The 19,154-nt window shown below is 42.9% G+C and overlaps 1 protein-coding gene across 3 annotated transcripts in view; it reads right to left on the reverse strand.

The window, feature by feature from the left end:
• sufu (suppressor of fused homolog (Drosophila)) overlaps positions 1 to 19,154 on the reverse strand; it is a 160,021-nt gene that overhangs the window by 52,410 nt on the left and 88,457 nt on the right. For all 3 annotated transcript variants that reach the window (XM_068002081.1, XM_068002080.1, XM_068002077.1), the window contains exon 5: positions 4,876 to 4,961. In XM_068002081.1, coding sequence (XP_067858182.1) covers positions 4,876 to 4,961 — 86 coding nt within the window. The remainder of the gene's footprint in view (positions 1 to 4,875; positions 4,962 to 19,154) is intronic.

Here is a 19,154-nt window from a genome sequence, read left to right on the forward strand (position 1 = left end):
TTGGTTAAAATTCTTTACCTCCCAGGCTATCAAAAAATGATAGTTAATTTTCACACTAGAAATGCAATCTTTTACTTTTTCTGTTGTTAATCTTCAGAATTTTCATGAAAATTTAGATTGCCTCCTATTTTAATATGATAAAAAGGTGGTACACTAAACAAAACTAAAATGCCAGTGCTGATCGGAAACTTATTCCCAAAGCTCCATTTTATTTCTTAGCAGGTTTTTAAATTAAATACAGATTCAAAATGTTTCTGTTCATGCCACTACAGGGGCAAAGGGAGAGTGTGTGAGCACAAGAGAAATGCAGAGTTCAGAAGGGGTTGTAGGAGGTTACAGAGTTAGGGAGGAGTGAGGCCATGATGGAATTTAAGCACAATGATGAGAATTTTAAATATGGAAAAATCACCGAGGAACATAATTCCTTCATGTAGTTTGCACCATTTGCATACCTGCACTATTATGATCATTTTTCTAACTAGATATGGCAATGCCAGAAATGTAACTTGCATAAATTTGTAACTAATAGCTGCATTCAGCCCCAGAATACAGCAAGATAACACTAACAGGTGTTGTGTTGATTTGTCACTGGGAAGGATGCATGATCTTAAATATAGATCTTGAATCTGGGAGCTGGTATATATTGAAAGCAAAGATTAGTCAATTGTACAGATCCGCCCAGTGGGCCAATAATGAGGTGCCAATAATTATAAAATCTGCATCATCCAGAAGATGGCAGTAACTCAACATTATTCACAAAGTTAAAACTATAAATCAAACTTCAAAGTCTTTACAGAATTACACACTTTAAAACTGCTAGATTTACAGCACAGAAATAGATCAAAAACAGTAGAAAAAAATGTTTGTGTGTATAAATGACAAACAAAAATGATGCGGAATAATTAAGGGTGCTGTTGAGAACAAGGCCTTATATACAACAGTTCTGACAAATGGTCATCGATCTGAAACGTTAATTGTTTCTCTCTCCACAAATAGATAGATGGGATAGATTCAGAACAGATCTAGCAGCTCAAAACTGGACATCCATGAGGCACTGTGGGCCATCAGCAGCAGCAGAATTGTATTCCAGCATAATCTGTAACCTCATGGCCTGACATATTCCTCACTCGACCATTACCAACAAGCCAGGGGATCAACCCTGGTTCAATGAGGAGTGTAGAAGAGCATGCCAGGAGCAGCACCAGGTGTACCTAAAAATGAAGTGCCAACCTGCTGAAGATACAACTCAGGACGACATGCATGCTAAACAGCGGAAGCAACATGCTATAGACAGAGCTAAGCAATTCCACAACCAACGGATCAGATCAAAGCTCTGCAGTTCTGCCACATCCAGTCGTGAACAATGGTGGACAATTAAACAACTAACGGGAGGAGGAAGCTCCGCAAACATCCCCATCCTCAATGATGGCGGAGTCCATCGCGTGAGTGCAAAAGACAAGGCTGAAGCGTTTGCAACCATCTTCAGCCAGAAGTGCCGACTGGATGATCCATCTCGGCCCCTCCTCCCGATATCCTCACCACCACAGAAGCCAGTCTTCAGCTAATTCGATTCACTCCACGTGATATCAACAAACGGCTGAGTGCACTGGATACAGCAAAGGCTATGGGCCCCAACAACATCCCGCTGTAGTGCTGAAGACTTGTGCTCCAGAACTAGCTGCACCTCTAGCCAAATTGTTCCAGTACAGCGACAACACTGGCATCTACCCGATAATGTGGAAAATTGCCCCGGTATGTCCTATCCACAAAATCAGGATCAATTCAATCCGGCCAATTACCGTCCCATCAGCCTACTCTCAATCATCAGCAAAGTGATGGAAGTGTCGTCGACAGTGCTATCAAGCGGCACTTACTCACCAATAACCTGCTCACCGATGCTCAGTTTGGGTTCTGCCAGGACCACTCGGCTCCAGACCTCATTACAGCCTTGGTCCAAACATGGACAAATGAGCTGAATTTGAGGTGAGGTGAGAGTGACTGCCCTTGACATCAAGGCAGCATTTAACTGAGTGTGGCACCAAGAAGCCCTAGTAAAATTGAAGTCAATGGGAATCAGGGGGAAAACTCTCCAGTGGCTGGAGTCATACCTAGCACAAAGGAAGATGGTCGTGGTTGTTGGAGGCCAATCATCTCAGCCCCAGGACATAGGAACAGGAGTAGGCCATTCAGCCCCTCGTGCCTGGTCCGACATTCGATAAGATCATGGCTGATCTGTGATCTAACTCCATATATCTGCCTTTAGCCCATATCCCTTAATACCTTTGGTTGCCAAAAAGCTATCTATCTCACATTTAAATTTAGCAATTGAGCTAGTATCAATTGCCGTTTGCGGAAGAGAGTTCCAAACTTCTACAACCCTTTGTGTGTAGAAATGTTTTCTAATCTCGCTCCTGAAAGGTCTGGCTCTAATTTTTAGACTGTGCCCCCTACTCCTAAAATCCCCAACCAGCGGAAATAGTTTCTCTCTATCCACCCTATCCGTTCCCTTTAATATCTTATAAACTTCGATCAGATCACCCCTTAACCTTCGAAACTCCAGAGAATACAACCCCAATTTGTGTAATCTCTCCTCGTAACTTAACCCTTGAAGTCTGGGTATCATTCTAGTAAACCTACGCTGCACTCCCTCCAAGGCCAATATGTCCTTCCGAAGGTGCGGTGCCCAGAACTGCTCACAGTATTCCAGGTGCGGTCTAAGCAGGGTTTTGTATAGCTGCAGCATAACTTCTGCCCCCTTGTACTCTAGTCCTCTAGGTATAAAGGCCAGCATTCCATTAGCTTTACTGATTATTTTCTGCACCTGTTCATGACACTTCAATGATTTATATACCTGAACCCCTAAGTCCCTTTGGACATCCACTGTTTTTAACTTTTTACCATTTAGAAAGTACCCTGTTCCATCCTTTTTTGATCCAAAGTGGATGACCTCACATTTGTCTACATTGAATTCCATTTGCCACAGTTTTGCCCATTCACCTAATCTATCAATATCGCTTTGTAATTTTATGTTTTCATCTACACTGCTTACAATACCACCAATCTTTGTGTCATCGGCAAACTTAGATATGAGACTTTCTATGCCTTCATCTAAGTCGTTAATAAATATTGTGAATAATTGAGACCCCAAGACAGATCCCTGCGGGACTCCACTAGTCACATCCTGCCAATGTGAGTACCTTCCCATTATCCCTACTCTCTGTCGCCTTTCGCTCAGCCAACTTCCTAACCAAGTCCGTACTTTTCCCTCGATTCCATGGGCTTCTATCTTAGCTAACAGGCTCTTATGTGGGACCTTATCAAATGCCTTCTGGAAGTCCATATAAATAACATCCACTGACATTCCCCTGTCCACTACTTTAGTCACCTCTTCAAAAAATTCAATCAGGTTTGTCAGGCACAATCAGGTTTATCAGGACATTGCTGCAGGAGTTCCTCAGGGCAGTGTCCTAGGCCCAACCATCTTCAGCTGCTTCATCAATGACCTTCCCTCCATCATAAGGTCAGAAATGGGGATGTTCGCTGATGATTGCATATTGTTCAGTTCCATTCGCAACCCCTCAGATAATGAAGCAGTCCGTGCCCGCATGCAGCAAGAGCTGGACAATATCCAGGCTTGGGCTGATAAGTGGCAAGTAACATTTGCACCAGACAAGTGCCAGGCAATGACCATCTCCAACAAGAGAGGATCTAACCACCTCCCCTTGACGTTCAACGGCATTACCATCGCCGAATCCCCCACCATCAACATCCTGGGGGTCACTATTGACCAGAAACTTAACTGGACCAGACACACAAATACTGTGGCTACAAGAGCAGGTCAGAGGCTGGGTATTCTGCGGCGAGTGACTGACCTCCTGACTCCCCAAAACCTTTCCACCATCTCCAAGGCACAAGTCAGGAGAGTGATGGAATACTCTCCACTTGCTTGGATGAGTGCAGCTCCAACAACAATCAAGAAGCTCGACACCATCCAGGACAAAGCAGCCCGCTTGATTGGCACCCCATCCACCACCCTAGACATTCACTCCCTTCACCACCGGCACGCTGTGGCTGCAGTGTGTACCATCCACAGGATTCACTGCAGCAACTCGCGCAGACTTCTTCGACAGCATTTCCTAAATCCGCGACCTTTACCACCTAGAAGGACAAGGGCAACAGGCACATGGGAGCAACACCACCTGCTCCAAGTCACACACCATCCCGACTTGGAAATATATCGCTGTTCCTTCATCATCGCTGGGTCAAAATCCTGGATCTCCCTTCCTAACAGCATAGTGGGAGAACCTTCACCACACGGACTGCAGTGGTTCAAGAAGGCGGCTCACCACCACCTTCTCAAGGGCAATTAGGGATAGGCAATAAATGCTGGCCTCGCCAGCAACGTCCACATCCCATGAGCAAATAAAAAAAAGATGCTGCCTGACTTGCTGAGTATTTCCAACATTTTCTGTTTTTATTTCAGATTTCCAGCATCCGCAGTATTATGCTTTTGACTTATATAAACAGAGTGGTAAAAGATCACCTGATTAAAATTCACACGGTTCTTTAAAGGAGGGTGTTATGTGAAACTCATTCTTCTATTCCCCCACCCACTTCTTCCGGATAGTGGGAAATCTTGAACTGTAGGTAGAAGCTAAACAAACGAAGAATACGCATAGAACAAATTCGTTTACAGAATTTGCGTACAATAAAAATCCGGAACTAATTTATTTTGGCACAAAATTGGTAGTTTGTATAAATGTGCTTTCTAAAAATCATTTACACTTTCAATGAACATTAAGCCATTTCACCTTTCTCTGGCTCAGTATACTATTTTTTTTGCAAATAGAGGATGAAAGTTTTATTATGACTTACACATGAACAGTCCGGAGCAGCTCCAAGATTCCTTGGCCATTCCACTGCTGTGCTGCTTGAAGTTCTTCTGTACAAACTCCAACAATCTGATGAGGATTGGAATTTTTTTTTAAAAATGACTTACTGAAAAATTGTACCAGACAAGTGCTTCATTGTACAAGAACATCTAAACAAGGCAAAATTAAATTATATTCTCAAATCAGAATGACCAAATGCTAATCAATATTCTGTGATGGATTGCTGGATATCAGCAGGAACATTTCTGGAATGATTATTTCTAACAACGAACAAGGATATTATGAATTTTACCCCCCAATCTAAATCTAAGCAAATCTGCCACTTGTTGCAGCATTAGGTCCAGAAACATTTTTTTTTAAATTGAAGGAGTTCAAAATGGAAGGCTGTAGCAAACATTTAAATATACTCAAATTCCACTTATACATTGAGGAAATTAAACCCCAGCAATGTTATCAGTCTTGCTCTCAAACAATCTGACTGGGCTCTTCAGCAAAAATAATCAAATAGACTTTCTGGGACAGAAGACTTTTTAAGGAAAATTATCTGAAAACAAAAACACTTCAGCTCCAAAAACACTCGAGAAACAATATCTTGGATCACAATGCTTATTATTTTTTAATTGTAAACAATTTTACAACACCAAGTTATAGTCCAGCAATTTTATTTTAAATTCACAAGCTTTCGGAGGCTACCTCCTTCCTCAGGTGAACGATGTTGTTTACAATTGTCAACCCCAGTCCATCACCGGCATCTCCACATCATTATTATTTTTTAAATCATCGATTAAGTGTAGTGTAGAATTAAGCTTATAGATAAGTGACTGATTAACTACCACAGGCTGATATGAATAACATGTCACAATACAAACATGGGCAGCTGGGGAAAAAAAATCATAATAGTAAAAACATTTCATTAAAAGCATAACAGGTCACAATTTTTAAAGCTAATTTTTATAATGCTCTTATCAAATTATATATTTCCAGAATCAGAAGCAAGCTTTAAAATGAATCAACTAAGTAATGCATTTTTCCATCCCATGTACCTCCTGCCTCCAGGAAAATTGCAAATTGCAGCAGGTTGTCCCAATACCTACAGAAAACTCATCAGAACGTGTACTCTTTAAAAATACATGTTGCATACAGCACACACAGGTTGACAGTATTCAGTAGAGGTCTACAATCAGTAAAAATGGATTTCTGCCCATAAAAAGGAATGCAGGCCCCTAACTAGGTCATCACTTACAGAATTAAATCAGTTCAATTCGGCCACTAGTAAACCAAACACTTTCCTTCAATTGGGGGAGGGGGTGGGTGGGGGAAAGGGGTCATTGGTTCTGCCACAACTGGAGTATTGTGTCCAGTTCTGGGCACCAAACTTTAGGAAAGATGTGAAGGCCTTAGAGAGGGTGCAGAAGAGATTTACTAGAATTATTCCAGAGATGAGGGACTTCAGTTCCGTGGGTAGACTGGAGAAGCTGGGGTTGTTCCCCTTGGAACAGAGAAGGTTGAGAGGAGATTTAATAGAGGTATTCAAAATCATGAAGGGGAGATAGAGAGAAACTGTTCCCATTGGCAGAAGGGTCAAGAACCAGAGGACATAGATTTAAGGTGATTGGCAAAAGAATCAAAGGTGACATAAGAACATAAGAAATAGGAGCAGGAGTAGGCCAATCGGCCCCTCAAGCCTGCTCCGCCATTCAATAAGATCATGGCTGATCTGATCCTAACCTCAAATCTAAATTCATGTCCAATTTCCTGCCCGCTCCCCGTAACCCCTAATTCCCTTTACTTCTAGGAAACTGTCGATTTCTATTTTAAATTTATTTAATGATGTCGCTTCCACAGCTTCCTGGGGCAGCAAATTCCACAGACCTACCACCCTCTGAGTGAAGAAGTTTCTCCTCATCTCAGTTTTGAAAGAGCAGCCCCTTATTCTAAGATTATGCCCCCTAGTTCTAGTTTCACCCATCCTTGGGAACATCCTTACCGCATCCACCCGATCAAGCCCCTTCACAATCTTATATGTTTCAATAAGATCGCCTCTCATTCTTCTGAACTCCAATGAGTAGAGTCCCAATCTACTCAACCTCTCCTCATATGTCCGCCCCCTCATCCCCGGGATTAACCGAGTGAACCTTCTTTGTTATGCCTCGAGAGCAAGTATGTCTTTTCTTAAGTATGGAGACCAAAACTGTATGCAGTATTCCAGGTGCGGTCTCACCAATACCTTATATAACTGCAGCAATACCTCCCTGTTTTTATATTCTATCCCCCGAGCAATAAAAGCCAACATTCCGTTGGCCTTCTTGATCACCTGCTGCACCTGCATACTAACCTTTTGATTTTCTTAAACATGAGGGAAAAACTTTTTAACACTGAGTGGTTAGGATCTGGAATGCACGGCCAGAGGGGGTGGTGGAGGCATATTCAATCATGGCCTTCAAAAAGGGAACTGGATAAGTACTTGAAAGGAAAAAAATTGCAGGGCTACGGGGATAGGGTGGAGGAGTGAGACTAGCTGGATTGCTCTTGCATACAGCCGGCTCGGACTCGATGCGCCGATGCTGTAACCTTTCTATGATTCTATAAAGGGGGGGGGGGGGGGGGAGGGGAAAGAGGGGGTAAAGGGAAGAGAGAAAAGAGAAAAGAGAGAGAGAAAAAAAGAGAAAGAAAGAAAGAGAGAAAGAGAAAACACTGAACCTCACTCCTCTGGAAGTGCATCTATTCATAGAGCACAGCGGTGTAGTTAATTTGCATGGAATTAGGGACATTATGAGATTGGAGCAATCAATATTTTACTCAGACAGACCTTAGACAGGTGATCGAACCTGGCTATTTAAAAATAATTAAATTTATTAGGAAGTAAAAGGTTGCACTTAAAAAGATGGTCCTTGTTTCACAACTCAGACCATTCTTAAAACATCAGATGGCGCTAAGGAGTTTTTATCACTTAGATTAGCACAGCTCCAACAGTTTCAGCTACACCATAACTACTTCTTCCTAAGTACAGGTTAATCCAGTTACTTTTGTTTTTTTTTAAAAAAAAGGAAGTTCAACAAAAATAAACTTCAACATTAAAGTTTACTGTTTTTAAATTCATATTAACAATTTTTTTTATAAATTGCAGGCTCCTATAAAGTACAAAAGAGCATTTTCAACAAGGACAACCTGCTGAAAGCATACCAACAGGAAAAACTGGAAATAAACCTCAGCTGCTCTCTCCAAATACAAGCATAAAAATGTTAGCAGCTGGATGTATGAGGAACATTCTGGCTCCCAGTCCCATCCAAGTGAGCCTCTGATCTCTGCTTTTCTGCAGTAACACAAGATCAGATGTAAAACTCACATCTCACCACTCTGTGGAGCTATGCATTACAACTTCAACAAAATATTCAACCAAACAGATGACACAATCAACAAAATAAATCTTACAGAATAAAACAAGCTAAATCACACTTAATCCCACAAATTCAAGGTATTCTCACACTAAAGCTCCAGCCACAAAGTATTTTTTAAACTTAGATTTCAAGCCAATAGTACAGTCTCCATGTAGTTTTGGTACCTGGCAACTGGACATAGGAATATCAATTAGACTGGAAAGTTTAGTGAGCTTCCTAAAACGCTCGACACAACAGGGGGCTATTTTATCATTTGGGCAGACAGCTGTAAAACACGCGGGCCCTCTGCACGGGAGACCTGGACAATTTCAAGAGCCGGACCTCATTTACATAGGACCAGCGAGCTGTCTGTCCCAAATGGGAATCGCGATACAGCTTAGCAGATTTGGGCCGGTGCAATTTAGAGGAGCCTGGAAGCTGCCCAGCTGTCAGCAAGTTAAGTCCTGGGGGGGGGGGGGGGGTGGAAGAAAAGAGATTCGTGACCATGGGAATGGGAAGAGCCCAGGACGACAGCGGCCCAAATCACTTTTTTGGAGTCCGGAGGAGCAATCCAGCACCTCCTGGCCCAACAGAAATAAATTTTCCATCTACCTTTGAGCGCCTCCGCTTCTTGGTTGATCGGTCCACTCAGTAGAACCTTCCAGGCAGACGCTCCGTCCAGTAAGCCATAAACATAGCTTTGGGGCCCTAGCTACATAGCAGAACCCCGATTTAAACGTATGCATGAGGCACCCACCGGATCAGGTGGGCACTTTTTAAAAAATTCATTCATGGGATGTGGGTGTTGCTGGCAAGGCCAGCATTTATTGCCCATCCCCAATTGCCCTTGGGAAGGTGGTGGAGAGCCGCCTTCTTGAACCGCTGCAGTCAGTGTGGTTAAGGTTCTTCCACAGTGCCATTAGGTAGGGAGTTCCAGGATTTTGACCCAGCAACGATGTAGGAACGGCGACATATTTCCAAGTCAGGATGGTGTGTGACTTGGAAGGGAACGTGCAGGTGGTGTTGATCCCATGTGCCTGCTGCCCTTGTCCTTCTAGGTGGTAGAGGTCGTGGATTTGGGAGGTGCTATTGAGAAGCCGTGGCGAGTTGCTGCAGTGCATCCTGTGGACGGTACACACTGCAGCCACGGTGCACTGGTGGTGAAGGGAGTGAATGTTTAGGGTGATGGATGGGGTGCCAATCAAGCAGGTTGCTTTGTCCTGGATTGTGTCGAGCTTCTTGAGTGTTGTTGGAGCTGCACTCATCCAGGCAAGTGGAGAGCATTCCATCACACTCCTGACTTGTGCCTTGTAGATGGTGGAAAGGCTTTGGGGAGTCAGGAAGTCAGTCACTCGCCGCCGAATACAGAGCCTCTAACCTGCTCTTGTAGCCACAGTATTTATGTGGCTGGTCCAGTTAAATTTCTGGTCAATGGTGACCCCCAGGATGTTGATGGAGGGGGATTCGGCGAAGGTAATGCCGTTGAATGTCATGGGGAGGTGGTTAGACTCTCTCTTGTTAGAGATGGTCATTGCCTGGCACGAATGTTACTTGCCACTTATCAGCCCAAGCCTAGATGTTGTCCAGGTCTTGCTGCATACGGGCACGGACTACTTCATTATCTGAGAAGCTGCGAATGGAACTGAACACTGTGCAATTGTCAGCGAACATCCCCATTTCTGACCTTATGATGGAGGGAAGGTCATTGATGAAGCAGCTGAAGATGGTTGGGCCTAGGACACTGCCCGGAGGAACTCCTGCAGCCTACCTCAGCCGCCTATTAAACCAATGGCAAGAAGAAAGCACCAGGGCTGAAAACCAGCAGTAAGTCTAACGCTTCGATTGAAACTACTGTACTGCTTGGCTTCACTTGGTAGTTAAAATCCATGTACAGATTACCCAAACTTAGATATCCTGGCAACAGACAGCAGGCCTGACTGCATCCATATAGAAAGAAAAGATGGGTTAACATTTCAGGTGTAGATCTTTTGTTGGAACCCTTTCTCTTTCAGATCCGGACTCATCTGCTATACATTTCCAGCTACATTTTATTGCAAGACAAAATAGCCCTTCCTCCTAAACATCCCTCAGAAAGAAACAAAAATGTAACAAAAAGATGTCAAGACTCATCACTTTCATTTTGTATGCTTAATTTCCTATTATGTGTGTTTTTCTGAAGATTGCTTATTCCATCTCAAACCTCATACTCTTCAAATTTAAGTCTTCAGTATGTATTATTTCACATAACCACTGCTTGAAGGAGTGATCCATAATTCTTTCTACAACCCTAAAATACATTTGTGAGCTAATAAAAGATCCAAAAGAAATAATCTGGTTTAGAATCAGGAAAACCTTCAAAAATATAGATTTGAATATCTTTACTCAGTGATTTAAGCATTGTCCTCTGGAAGAGCCTGACAGGAGGGAAGTCACTCAAGTGCACAAAGGCTTCTCCACCAGGACTTTGGCATACGTTAAAACTTTAAAAACAAAAATGACATTTATTCTGCAAGAATGGTTTTAAAATTTCATTGAATGAGCTAGAGTGGATACTTGATGTGGCTCTAAACCCAAAACTGATAGTTCTCCATCTATTTAAACCAAGCTCATTTCTCAATCAATATTGCACATGAGCCTGGCGTATCTAGAGATCTTTTTGGTCAGCAGAAAATTGTAGCACTTGCAATTTTACTTCAAAAAAAACCCCTCAAACTTGGTGATTTTATTTAAATTTCAACCCAATACTACACCTTTCATCTGCAAATATTTGAAGAGATTATTACCCACCTTGTATCTCACCTTTTAGCTAATCAAAAGATTAAAATTTACTGCTCTTGCTATAAATTTTGAAATCTTATTCTCCTTCAGAGTATTTCCTCTAAAAGAGATTAGAATACCACATCTACAAGAGGTGGCACTAAATGAGCATTTTGCTCACAGTTCTATGTCCATTCTGAAAACGGTGTGACTAACCTTAAGTATCAGATTAGATACTGGCACAAAATCTTAAGCATGTAGGCATGGACCAAGCTCAATTACCCATAATCCATGGTTGGCTCCGTTGGTAGCACTCGAGCCTCTGGGTTAGATGGCTATGTACTGATCCCCACACCAGGCTTGAGCATATAATCTAGGCTGACAGTGCAGTAGAATAGCTACTACATTCACCTACACAACAATCACTGAATTTTTAAAAATTAGTTAATTATGTAAAGCATTCTGCAATATTTCAACAATTTGCAAACAAATCAAAGGAAGGACGGTCGGATGGACATGGCACTTTTGACGTCCTCAGAACATCCCAAAATGCTTCACAGCCAATAAAGTACTTTTGAAGTGCAATCACTGTTGTTTTATAGGTAAACATGAAAGCCAATTTGCACACAGGAAGGTCCCACAAACAGCAATGAGATAAATAACCAGTTAGTATGTTTTTGGTAGTGTTGGTTGAGGCATAAATGTTGGCCAGAACACTGGGAGAACACTACTGCTCTTAGGGTCATAGGAACAGGAGTAGACCATTTAACCCCTCAAGCCTGTTCTGCCATTGAATAAGATCATGGCTAATCTGTGACCTAACTCCGTATACCCTCCATAGCCCCATATCCCTTAATACCTTTGGTTAACAAAAATCTATCAATCTCAGGCTTAAAATTAACAATTGAGCTAGCATCAACTGCTGTTTGTGGAAGAGAGTTCCAAATTTCTCACGTGTGGAAGTGTTTCCTAACCTCACTCCTGAAAGTCCTGGCTCTAATTTTTAGGCTATGTCCCCTAGTCCTAGACTCCCCAACCAGCGGAAACAGTTTCTCTCTATCTACCCATTAGTTCCCTCAATATCTTGAAAATTTTGATCAAATCACCCCTGACTCCCCAAAGCCTTTCCACCATCTACAAGGCACAAGTCAGGAGTGTGATGGAATACTCTCCACTTGCTTGGATGAGTGCAGCTCCAACAACACTCAAGAAGCTCGACACCATCCAAGATAAATCAGCCCGCTTGATTGGCACCCCATCCACCACCCTAAACATTTACTCCCTTCACCACCGGCGCACTGTGGCTGCAGTGTGTACCATCCACAGGATGCACTGCAGCAACTCGCCAAGGCCTCTTCGACAGCACCTCCCAAACCCGCGACCTCTACCACCTAGAAGGACAAGAGCAGCAGGCATATGGGAACAACACCACCTGCACGTTCCCCTCCAAGTCACACACCATCCCAACTTGGAAATATATCGCCGTTCCTTCATCATCGCTGGGTCAAAATCCTGGAACTCCCTTCCTAACAGCACTGTGGGAGAACCTTAACCACACGGACTGCAGCGGTTCAAGAAGGTGGCTCACCACCACCTTCTCAAGGGCAATTAGGGATGGGCAATAAATGCCGGCCTCGCCAGCGACGCCCACATCCCATGAACGAATAAAAAAAATAATTCCAGGGAATACAACCCTAGTTTGTGAAATCTCTCTTTGTAATTTAACCCTTGGAGTCCAGGTATCTTCCTAATAAATCTACGCTACACTCCCTCCAAGGCCAAAATATCCTTCCTAAACTGCGGTGCCCAGAACTGAACACGGTACTCCAAGTGTGGTCTAACCAGGCCTTTGTATAGCTATAGCATAATTTCTACCCCCTTGTATTCTAGTCCTTGAGATATAAAGGCCAGCATTCCATTTGCCTCTTTGATTATTTTCTGTACCTGTCCCTGAAATTTTAATGATCTATGGACCCCTAAGTCTCTTTGGACCTCCACTGTTTCGAGCTTTTCACCATTTGAAGTCACAGGACAGCAGGTAGGTGATTGGTTGGTGAGTGTTACCCTTTTTTCCCCCTCTATGTTAGGGCAGTGGATTAAACTAAGAGCTTAAATTAATAACAAAGTAGATGAACTAATCAGTTAATAAAACTAAAACTATTGAGTGAATAAAAACTCTAATTAAGTAAATAAATAAAACAAGGGTAGATAGAGATGGAAATGCAGGCGGTGTGTCGTAACTGCAGCATGTGGGAGTTTGTGGAGAACAGCGTGATCCCAGGCAACCACATCTGCAGTAAGTGTCTGCAACTCGAGGAACTTCGGCTCAGAGTCGTTGAGTTGGAGTCCGAGCTGCTGGCATTGCGATGCATCAGGGATGGGGAAGAGTTACCTGGACACTTTGATCAGCCTCATTACAGCCTTGGTCCAAACATGGACAAAAGAGCTGAATTCCAGAGTTGAGGTGAGAGTGACTGCCCCGATATCAAGGCAGCATTTGACTGAGTGTGGCACCAAGGGGCCCTAGTAAAATTGAAGTCAATGGGAATCCTCTCCAGTGGCTGGAGTCATATTTAGCACAAAGGAAGATGGTAGTGGTTGTTGGAGGCCAATCATCACAGCCCCAGGACAATGCTGCAGGAGTTCCTTGGGCAGTGTCCTAGGCCCAACCATCTTCAGCTGCTTCATCAATGACCTTCCCTCCATCATAAGGTCAGAAATGGGGATGTTTGCTGATGATTGCACAGTGTTCAGTTCCATTCGCAACCCCCCAGATAATGAAGCAGTCCATGCCCGCATGCAGCAAGACCTGGACAACATCCAGGATTGGGCTGATAAGCGGCAAGTAACATTCGCGTCAGATAAGTGCCAGGCAATGACCATCTCCAACAAGAGGGAGTCTAACCACCTCCCCTTGACATTCAACTGCATTACCATCGCCGAATCCCCCACCATTAACATCCTGGAGGTCACCATTGACCAGAAACTTAACTGGACCAGCTACATAAATACTGTGGCTATACCAGCAGGTCAGAGGCTGGGTATTCTGTGGCGAGTGACTTGCCTGGATGAGTGCAGCTCCAACAACACTCAACAAGCTCGACACCATCCAGAACAAAGCAGCCCGCTTGATTGGTACCTCATCCATCACCCTAAACATTCATTCCCTTCACCACCGGTGCACTGTGGCTGCAATATGTACCATCTACAGGATGCATTACAGCAACTCGCCAAGACTTCTTCAAGAGCACCTCCCAAATCCGCCACTTCTACCACCTAGAAAGACAAGGGCAGCAGGCACGTGGGAAGAACACCACCTGCACGTTCCCTTCCAAGTCACACACCATATATATCGCCGTTCCTTCATCATCGCTGGGTCAAAATCCTGGAACTCCCTACCTAACAGCAGTGCGGGAGAACTTTCACCACACGGACTGCAGTGGTTCAAGAAGGCAGCTCACCACCACCTTCTCGAGGGCAATTAGGGATGGGCAATAAATGCTGGCTTTGCCAGCGATGCCCACATCCCATGAACGAATAGAAAAAAACGATCCAGGAGGCAGTCACACCCCTGAGACTAGGTAGTAGTTTAGATTCGTTCAGTGGCCTGGGACAGGAGGATGTGACTGTGAATCAGGCAGGTATGGGGACCCAGGATGCAGTGATGGAGGAGCCTCAGCCTTTGACCTTATCCGATAGGTACAAAGTACTTGCTATCTATATGGATGAGAACAAAGGCTGCAGGGAGGATGGGCAAATTGACCACAGCACCGTGATACAGGTGGCCACTCAAGTGGGGGAAGTGAAAAGGAATATGGCAGTGGTAGAGGATAGTATAATCAGGGGATTAGATACTGTTCTCTGCAATTGTGATCGGGAGTCCCGAAGGTTGTGTTTCCTGCCCAATTCCAGGGTTAAGGACATCTCCTCGAGGCTGGAAAAAAAGAACTTGGAGCACGAGGGGGAGGATCCAGTTGTCGTGGTCCACGTAGGAACCAACGACACAGATAGAACCAGGAATGAGGTACCGCTGAGTGAGTTTGAGGAGCTAGGGTCCAAATTAAAAAGCAGAACCTCAGAGGTAATAATCTCTGGATTACTACCTAAGCCATGGACAAACTGGCATAGGGACAAACAGAGTAGATGGTTAAATGCGTGCCTGAAAGAGTAGTGTGGGAAGCAGGGGTTTCAATTCATGGGGCACTGGCACCCGTACTGGGGAAGGAGGGAGCTGATCCATTGGGACGGGTTCCACTTAAACCGGGCTGGGACCAGTGTCCTGACAAATCGAATAACTAAGGCAGCAGATAGGGCTTTAAATTAATAAGGGGGGTGGGGGAGCGGGTTCAGGCAAGGGTAATTTTATCAGTCTAAAAAGAAAAGTCAAAGTCAAGGATGTAAAAAAGTGGCAAATGGAATTCAATCCAGAGAAGTGTGAGGTTCGTGTCATTTACAGGCCCCCTAACAGTAGTTATAGTGTTGGACAGAGTATAACTCAGGAAATTAGAGTAGCACGTAACAAGGGTAATGCAATAATCATGGATGACTTAAATCTTCTTGTTGACTGAGCAAACCAAATTGGCAAAAATAGTTTGGAGGACGAGTTCATGGAATGCATGCGAGGCAATTTTTTAGAATAATATCGAGGAACCATCGAGGGAACAGGCTATTTTAGATTTAGTATTGTGTAATGGGAGAGGATTAATTAGTAATCTTATAATAAAGGATCCTCTGGGGAAGAGTGATCATTATGTGATTGAATTTCATCTTGAGTTTGAAAGTGATGTAGTTAAGTCCGAACCTAGGGTCTTAAATTTAAATAAGGCCAATTATGTAGGTATGAGAGGCGAGTCGGCTGCTGTAGATTGGGAAATTAGATTAAAAGATATGACAGTCGCTAAGCAATAGCGAACATTTAAAGAAATAATTCATAATACCCAATGAATATACATTCCCTTGAGGGATTAAAAACTCCACAGGAAAAATGATCCAACCATGGCTAACTAGAGAAGTTAAGGATAGTATTAGATTAAAAGAGGTTTACAATGTTGCCAAAAAGAGTAGTATGCCTGAGGACTGGGAGGGTTTCAGAAATCAGCAAAGGATAACCAAGAAATTGGTAAAGAGGGAGAAAATTAAATGTGTGATTAAACTAGCAAGAAATATAAAAACAGATTGTAAGAATTTCTACTAGTATATAAAAAGGAAGAGATCAGCGAAAGTAGAGACAGGAGAAATTATAATAAGGAAATAGTAGAGATATTGAACAAATATTTTATATCTGTCTTCACAATAGAAGACCTAAAAAAAAAATCAGAAATGAGAGGGGGAAAATTGAAATAAAGTGATTAAGATTTTTAAAGAAAAAGTTTTAGAAAAATTAATGGGACTAAAAGCTGAAAAATTCCCATAACCTGATGGCCTACATCCTGGGGTTTTTAAAAGAGGTAGCTGCAAAGATAGTCGATGCATTGGTTTTGTTCTTTCAGAATTCCCTGGATTCTAGAACGGTCCCCGTGGATTGGAAGGTAGCAAATGTAACACCGCCATTCAAGAAAGGAGGGAGAGAGAAAACAGAGACCTACAGATCAGTTAGCCTGACATCAGTAGTAGGGAAAATGCTAGAATCTAGTATGGACGTAATAACAGGGCACTTAGAAAATCATAATATGATTAGGCAGAGTCAGCACGGTTTTATGAACGGGAAATCATGTTTCACAAATCTATTAGAGTTTTTTTTGAGGGGTAACTAGCAGGATAGATAAGGGGGAAACCAGTGGATGTAATACATTTGGATTTTCAAAAGACATTCCATAAGATGCCAAACAAAAGATTGTTAAACAAAATTAGGGCTCATGGGATTGGGGGTAATATATTGGCATGGATTGAGGATTGATTAACGGACAGAAAACAGAGTAGGAATAAATAGGTAATTTTCGGGTTGATAGGTTGTAACTGGTGGAGTGCTACAGGGATTGGTGTTTAGGCCTCAGCTACTTACAATTTGTATTAATGACTTAAATGAAGGGACCGAGTGTAATGTATCCAAGTTTGCTGACGATACAAAGCTAGCTGGGAAAGTAAGCTGTGAGGAGGACACAAAGAATCTACAATGGGATATGGACAGGTTAGGAAGGTGGCAGGTGGAGTATATTGTGGGGAAATGTGAGGTTATTCACTTTGGTAGGAAAAATGGAAAAACAAAATATTTTATAAATGGTGAGAAACTATTAAATGTTGACGTTCAGATGGATTTGGGTGTCCTTGTACACGAAGCACAGAAAGTTAACATGCAGGTACAGCAAGCAATTAGGAAGACAAATCGTATGTTGGCCCTTATTGCAAGGGGGTTGGAGTACAAGAGTAAGGAAGTCTTGCAGCAATTGTACAGAGCTTTGGTGAAACCACACTTGGAATACCATGTACAGTTTTGGTCTCCTTACCTAAGGAAGGATAAACTTGCCTTAGAGGCGGTGCAACGTAGGTTCACTAGATTGATTCCTGGGATAAGGTGGTTGTCCTAAGAGGAAAGATTGAGCCTATACTCTCTGGAGTTTAGAAGAACGAGAGGTGATCTCATTGAAACATACAAGATTCTTGACAGGGTAGATGATGAGAGGATGTTTTTCCTGGCTGGAGAGTCTAGAATTAGGTGACATAGTCTCAGGATAAGGGACCGGACATTTAGGACTGAGATAAGGAGAAATTTCTTCACTCAGAGGGTCGTGAATATTTGGAATTCCCTACCCCAGAGGGCTGTGGATGCTCAGTCAGAGTATATTCAAGACTGAGATCGATAGATTTTTGGACTCTAAAGGGAATCAGGCAGGAAAGCGAAGTTGAGGTCGAAGATCAGCCATGATCTTATTGAATGGTGGAGCAGGCTCGAGTGGCCGTATGGCCTACACCTGCTCCTATTTCTTATGTTCTTTAGTGGAAAGTACTCCGCTTTATCCTTTTTAGATCCAAAGTGGATGACCTCACACTTGCCTACAGTGAAATCCATTTGCCACATTTTTGCCCATTCTCTTAATCTAATATCTCTTTGTAATTTATGCTTCCATCTGCACTGCTTATAAAAATTCCCACAGCATTATTTGTATCACTTAAGGAGGGGTTAAACTATATATAGTAGTATCTCCTAGAATCCAGTGCAAGTTGAGGGCATGTGCTCAATTTAAGAAAACTTTGCTATAATGAAACCTTGTAAGGGTATAAGTGCAAGGAAGCCCATTATATCCAAAGGCTTTTCCACATTTAATGAAACTGGAGGTGACATTATCTCACTCTTGTACACAAACAGAGCCAGAAACACCCAAGTATTCGGTGTTTGTACATCTTAACAAAGCAATCAGGTTTTCATGAATTAAGAAAGGCAACATTTTTTCCAGTCCACCAGCTAAAATGTGAGGCAAAACTTCACAATCTGAGTTAAGGAAAGATGTCAGTGACTTCAGTGCAACTTCCTTCCCTTAACTGAACTGTAATGTGGCAGGTAATAAGAACTTCCATTTCATGGTCGTTTTAAACACAGTACAGAATGGTGGTTTACTCCTCAGTTGCCCAGTATTGAAGGCACTGCCTGGTGCAGTAATAAACCATATAGACCAGAGGTCTCAGGTTTGATTCCTTGTCTGTGCCAAATTAGCTGATCTCGACTGAGGAAGCAGTTGGGGCACTAAAATCTTAACAGCTGTAGGACAGAGATAGGAAGGGGAAAGAGGAAAAAAAATAAACTCAACTGAGGTTCCAGCTCTTGATCATTATCCAGTGACTTATCCTGCAAAGCACACGTGGGTGTCAGGTGAAAATAGAATCACGCTTGGTGGCAATGCCCTCCACTCACCATTTGGACTCTCAAGAATAGATACTAGGCAACATTAGCAGCAGTGCCAACCTGACCAGTTGGAGACCATATTAGAGACCGAGTTGTTGGGCTGCAAGGGTCACCAACTAATTAAAGTAGTCCTGGCTATGGTGAAACCATCTCAACCCAGAATTTGGGATTTTTGTTGGCTGCCAAAAGGTCTAAAGCCAGTTTTCAGCCAATAAAGGACCTTTTTTCAGGTAAGTTGTTCCCACTTTCAAAATGTTCAGTAGGAGCAGGGAGGCAGAATGCAAATTTTAA

This window comes from Heptranchias perlo, chromosome 21 (genome assembly GCF_035084215.1).
Source record: "Heptranchias perlo isolate sHepPer1 chromosome 21, sHepPer1.hap1, whole genome shotgun sequence".
Lineage (NCBI taxonomy): Eukaryota > Metazoa > Chordata > Chondrichthyes > Hexanchiformes > Hexanchidae > Heptranchias > Heptranchias perlo.